Genomic DNA, 5070 nt, shown 5'->3' with positions numbered 1-5070 from the left:
GAAAGGGCTGCTGCATTTGATACAGGGAGTTTGAGACGGTTTACAGCAATCGCGTGGAGCAGCCCTACAAAGCTGCAGCAAACGGCGAGGCCCCGCACGGCCGCCGAGTCGCACAGCTGCGCCCCTGCGAGCCCCACGCATCATCACGCGAGAGGCGACCCAAGGCAGCCTCCAGCCCACCAGGGAGCGGCTCATCCTCCAGCAGCACTGCTTCTGGAGGCAGAGCAGGCCAGCCGGGCCAATGTGGACACCCGTCAACAGCACAATGCCCACAAGAGAACGCACACGCAATTAGATGCCTGAAGACACTTCTTGGCATGGGGCCCCCACACGACCGGTCCAATTCGCACACAGAACCCTAGAAGAGTAGAGCTGGAAGGGGCCAGGAAGGCCACCAGGCCCAACCCCCGCTGTTGCCGGGCTCCACGTCACCCCCTCCAAGTTACACCCAGAGGAAGCGGTGGAGCACAGAGCACACGGGTCCATCCCCGGAGGCGTGGGGATCCAGGCGGCCCCCAGAGGGCTGTGGAGATGCCCGGGTGGCGGTGCTGCGAAACCCCTGAAATGCAGAGGTGCCCCAGGGAGCGGACATAATTCTTCTCGTGCACGCTCCCTGCCGTGAACTCGCATGGCTCCATGGAGCACCCTGGAGCTTGCAGCAACGGCACAGGCTGGAAGACGGCCTGGCAAAGCCACCTCTGAACCCAGAAGATCTTAACAAATGTCAGTCACTGGTGAATAATGTCCTTTCCTGGGAAAAGCTGCAAGCAGGAGGAGGCCAACCAGCCCCAGACAACCCGGCTGCCGTGTGCCGGTTGCCGGGTGCTTCCGCGCCCGATGCGGCTGCCTGGGCCAACCCAGGAAGCCCTCCCCCCTCGCCCGCCCCCCATGTTTTCCCTGCCGCTTTGCGCGACGCAGGCTGGAGCCTGCCCTGGGGTGTGCTGCAAGGCAGAGGCGGCAAACTGCTTGACGCAGGGACGGCCTGCTCCTTGCATGCTGTGCGCACCTGCGTGCTGCGGGAGCCACATGCCACCTGCACTTCCTGGAAGGCACCTTGAAGTACTTCCTGGATTTTCAGACAGTGACGTGTTGCGGAATATATGCATGACTAAACTTTCAGTTGCCATTTGAGGAAAGTGCTCGCAGTCGGTGCGGTGAGCACGCCTCCCTGCTGACCTGCATGTCTTGTCCGCGCTGGCTGCGCAGCCTCTCCCCTGCACTCTGCCGCCAGGCTCCAAGCGCCAAGCTCACCGCAAGTGTGGTCGCTGCGTGAACTGTGCTCTCGTCATCAGGGAAAGCTGTACATTTTTGCTTGCTGAAAAGCTCGTTACCTGCCAGGCACACATTTCCACACAACCCACCAGAGGAGCGGGTCCCAGTTCAGAAAACACAGAACCCCACGGAGGCTCAAACCTCTCCCAAACAAGGGGTGGGCCGCCAGGGTGGCTCACGGTCCTGGAAGGGCAATCTGCCCCAAGTGGCAACCCACTGTGCCTGGTTACCCCTGAGGGCCTCACTGAGCATATGACTGTGCTTCCTGACCCGACTCCTCCGATGCTCGCACTCCAAACTTTGCAGGAACAAAGGTGTCCCTGCGACTTCATCATGGAGATGTGGCCGTCTCCCCTAAGCGCAGATGGGCGCAAAGGTCTCCACCCCCCCTCCCTTGGCCACCCGCATGGCCAGTCCTCGTTTGACCCGGGAAGAGGACTGTGGAGCGGGAAGGGGCATGTGCTGGTGCGCCAAGAGTGAGGGGAGAAGGGGGCCCACTAAACCTGCCCTTGCCCCAGGAGCGCTGAAGCCCACCTAGCTGGCCGCTGCTCCTGGGTGCAGCGGGTGACACGAGTCCCTCCGTCGTTCCACCCTCTCCGCCAGGCTCTCGTGGGGGACCCTTGGGCCGAGAGGGTCAAGGGCAGCCGGGTGCGGAGCTTGGCAGGGCGGGCTCAAAAGTCGCTTCCGGACACAGTGCGTTCAGTGCATGACAACAAAGATCGGGGGGTTTCCAAAAGTAATACACATACAATTGGCAGCAAATGGCCATCCACCTGATGAAGGTTCAGCATAGCAGCATTCGGGAATTTGGCTTCCCTCTTCTCATCTGGAGCCCTGCAGAAGGATTCCGCCTGTTCCACACGCCCCTCAGCGCTGCTTCGCGGGCGCAGGACTTTTCCATGGGAGTTCAGGCTTGTGCGGTGAGATGTAACTGAATGCTGAAAGGGTGGCTCGAGGGCCGCTTGTGCTCATGGCAGCAGCAGCTCTGGGGCCGGGAGCTTGGACTGTGGGGCGGGCACGGTCCCTGCTCCTGATGCTCCCACCTTGCCCGATCTTCCCTGTTCTTTCATTCGCAGTTTGCAGACTGCCTGCTTCCTAACCTGCTCCAGTTTTCCCAGGCATTGATGTCAGTCTGCCTGGTCCGTAGTTCCCAGGTTCTTCCTTTTTCCCTTTCTTGAAGACAGCTGCCCTTCCCCCGTCCTCCAGCACTTCTCCTGCCCTCCATGATTTCTCGAAGATCGCAGATAGTGGCTCTGAGGGTTCTTGTGGCACCTGCTTTATGACTCGAGGAAGGCCATGGGTGTTCCCACCATGAAGACATTCAGAAAGGGCCTGGGCAGCCATCTGAACGGGAGGGTGTGACTGTGTGCCCTGCAACACAACGGCCTTCGCGGTCCCATCCAATTCCACTATTCTGTGCTTCTTTGGGAGAAGACCAAGCCAAAGTCGGAACTGAGCACTCCTGCCTTTTCCCTGGCATCTGCTATCTTGCCACCCACAGCTTTCCTCTCCCTTTGGACACATCTGAAGAGGGCTTTTTTGCAGCTTTTCGCATCCCTCGCTTGCCTCAATGCACTTTTCGCTTTAGCCTTCCCGATGCCTTCCCCGCAATTGTGCACTCCCTCCGTGTACTCTTCCTTCTACTTCCTGTACCTGCCCTGTTTCGTTTTGTTTTGTTTTGAGATCATCCCTAAGCTTTCTGTGAAGCCACATGGGCTTTTTCTGCTGCTTGCCACCCCTTTCCCTTGCTGGAATTGTTCTTTCATGTTTTTATTATTGTCTGCCTTTGCAATTGTGAGCTGCTGCGCTGTGCCCTCGGCTGCAGCAGGTCCCCTGCGCTGTCTGAAAGCTCTTCACCTTTCCCTCGCCGCTCCGGTGCTCTCACCTGCTCCTCGGGCAGGCGCTGCGCAGGTGGGCCACGCGGGGCCTGGGCAGGAGGGCAAGCAGCGCGCAGGCGCCTTCTCTCTGCTGCCGTCTGGAGTCCGGCGTGCTGGGCCTGGTGTCGCAACCAGTGTGTTCTCCCGCCTGCCCTGGCAGTTCACAACACAGTCCCGCCTGAAATGGGAATGTGTTACAAGGAAGAAAACAAGGGGGCGGTGGAGCAGGAACCGGGGGAGAGAAGCCAACGGAAGAAAAGGGAAATGGTAACAGGCAATAGCAACTTTCCCTGGGGACGCCTCCCCGGTGGGCAGGAGCCGTGCCTCTGCGGCACCACAGAGGCTTCTCCACGCTGTCCGTCCCCACCCCGACTCTCCGCTGGCTCCATCCCGGCACAGAATGGATTTCTGCTCGCAAAAAATCGCCGACATGTTGAATTCATCAGATGGGCGAGCGCCAGCACAGCGCTGCTGCCAAAGAGCCAGCCATGCGAGCACCAGATCCGTCTCTTCTCCCGGCCGGAGCACGCGGTGAAGGCGCGGACGGCGGGGCAGGACGCAGCTGGTGCAGCGAGGCCGAGGCCGCGAGAGCTCGGGGGCGAAGGCCCGGCCCGCCTGGGAGGAAGGGAGCGCACGCACAGTGGCGGCCAGAGCGGCCGCCTGAGGGGCACTTCGGTGGTCCAGAACGGGGTCAGCCCATCTTGTGGGCAGGCCCTGTGGGCAGGCCCTGGCCCTGGCCCTGGCCCTGCACCACGACCGTTGGTGCAGCTGCGGCAGCGGGAGAAGGGCACGACCCACACAGAGTGGGGAGAACGCGTGGAGGGAATGTCGGGGCTGTGGTCCAGCCCCAGCTGAAATGCCCCCCCATCACCAAACCCAGCAGCAGAGGAAGGGCGCGAAGGCCGAGAGCAGGCAGGTTCCTCCCGGCACCGCTGGCGGTCACCCCAGTCCGCACAGGTCCCCTTGCTGCTGCAGGCGATGCTGTTTGATACGATCATCCCATTTTTTCCGCCCGTACCCAACGCCCAGCCCGTTGCTCCCCAGAGGCCCCCTGGCCCTCCTGTCCCCACGCAGCCCACACCCTCCCCAGGCCCGTGGCGGAGGGCCCCCGGTGAGGGGCCTGGTGGCCACACGGGTGTGGGACTGTGGTGCACAGGCTGCGAACAGCGCATGGCGGCCCACCCCGGAGCCCTCCTTGTGAGGCTGGCACGCTTCCAGCACGGGGGCTGCTCTGCAGGGGCCCCGGGCACACTGGTCCACACACTGGCCCACAGGCCCTCCAGGTCTGGCTTGTGGGGCCAGTGCCACTCAGCGGGGCCACCTCTGCTTGTGGGGCACCTTCGGGGACGCACACGTGTGCTTCGCTCGCATGGAAGAATGATTCAAAGGATGCGGCATTCCCGCGGCGTCCTGTGGGCCGGGGGCGGGGGGACCTTCCGGGACATTTCAGTTCAGGGAACGAAGGCTTTGGCGGGAAGGCCAGCACTGCTCCCCCACAACCGCCAGGCTCGGCCTCTGGAGGCCCCGGCTGCCCAGCATTCTGCACCGTCTTCGGGCAAGCCAAGCGCGAGACCAAAATGCAAGCGGCACCGGGAAACCCGCACGGGCGTGGGCGCCGCCCCAGTCCCCGGCGCTTCCTCCTGGCGCCAGAACCAGGCCCCCTGCGAGCGGGCCTTCCCGGCGCGGCTCCCGAGAAGCAAGCTCGGCCCGGGAACGGCGCGGGTGCGGCTCCCGGAGCGCCGCGCGGGGCTGACGCCGGGTGGGCGCCCCGGCAGAGGCTGGCTCCGTGCGAAGCGGCCCCGCGCCCCCCAACCTGGCCCGCGCCCCCGGCCGCCCCGTCACGCTGCGGAGGCGCTCGGCGGCCGCCTGGGCGCGGAGCCACGCGAGGGGCGCCTGGGCGGCCGCTGACGACGCCCCACGG

At 63.5% G+C, this 5070-nt stretch overlaps 1 protein-coding gene across 1 annotated transcript in view; it reads left to right on the top strand.

The window, feature by feature from the left end:
* The first annotated feature begins 2033 nt into the window (after positions 1 to 2033).
* FGFR3 (fibroblast growth factor receptor 3) overlaps positions 2034 to 5070 on the top strand; it is a 30144-nt gene continuing 27107 nt past the window's right edge. Inside the window, exons 1-3 of the mRNA XM_044448232.1 lie at positions 2034 to 2192; positions 3549 to 3839; positions 4656 to 4871. Coding sequence (XP_044304167.1) covers positions 2034 to 2192; positions 3549 to 3839; positions 4656 to 4871 — 666 coding nt within the window. The remainder of the gene's footprint in view (positions 2193 to 3548; positions 3840 to 4655; positions 4872 to 5070) is intronic.

This window comes from Varanus komodoensis, unplaced genomic scaffold (assembly GCF_004798865.1).
Source record: "Varanus komodoensis strain SLA01 unplaced genomic scaffold, ASM479886v1 scaffold54, whole genome shotgun sequence".
In the NCBI taxonomy this organism is placed as follows: Eukaryota; Metazoa; Chordata; class Lepidosauria; order Squamata; family Varanidae; genus Varanus; species Varanus komodoensis.
Note: the sequence above shows the minus strand (reverse complement) of the source record. Positions and strands in the feature narration are given on the sequence as shown.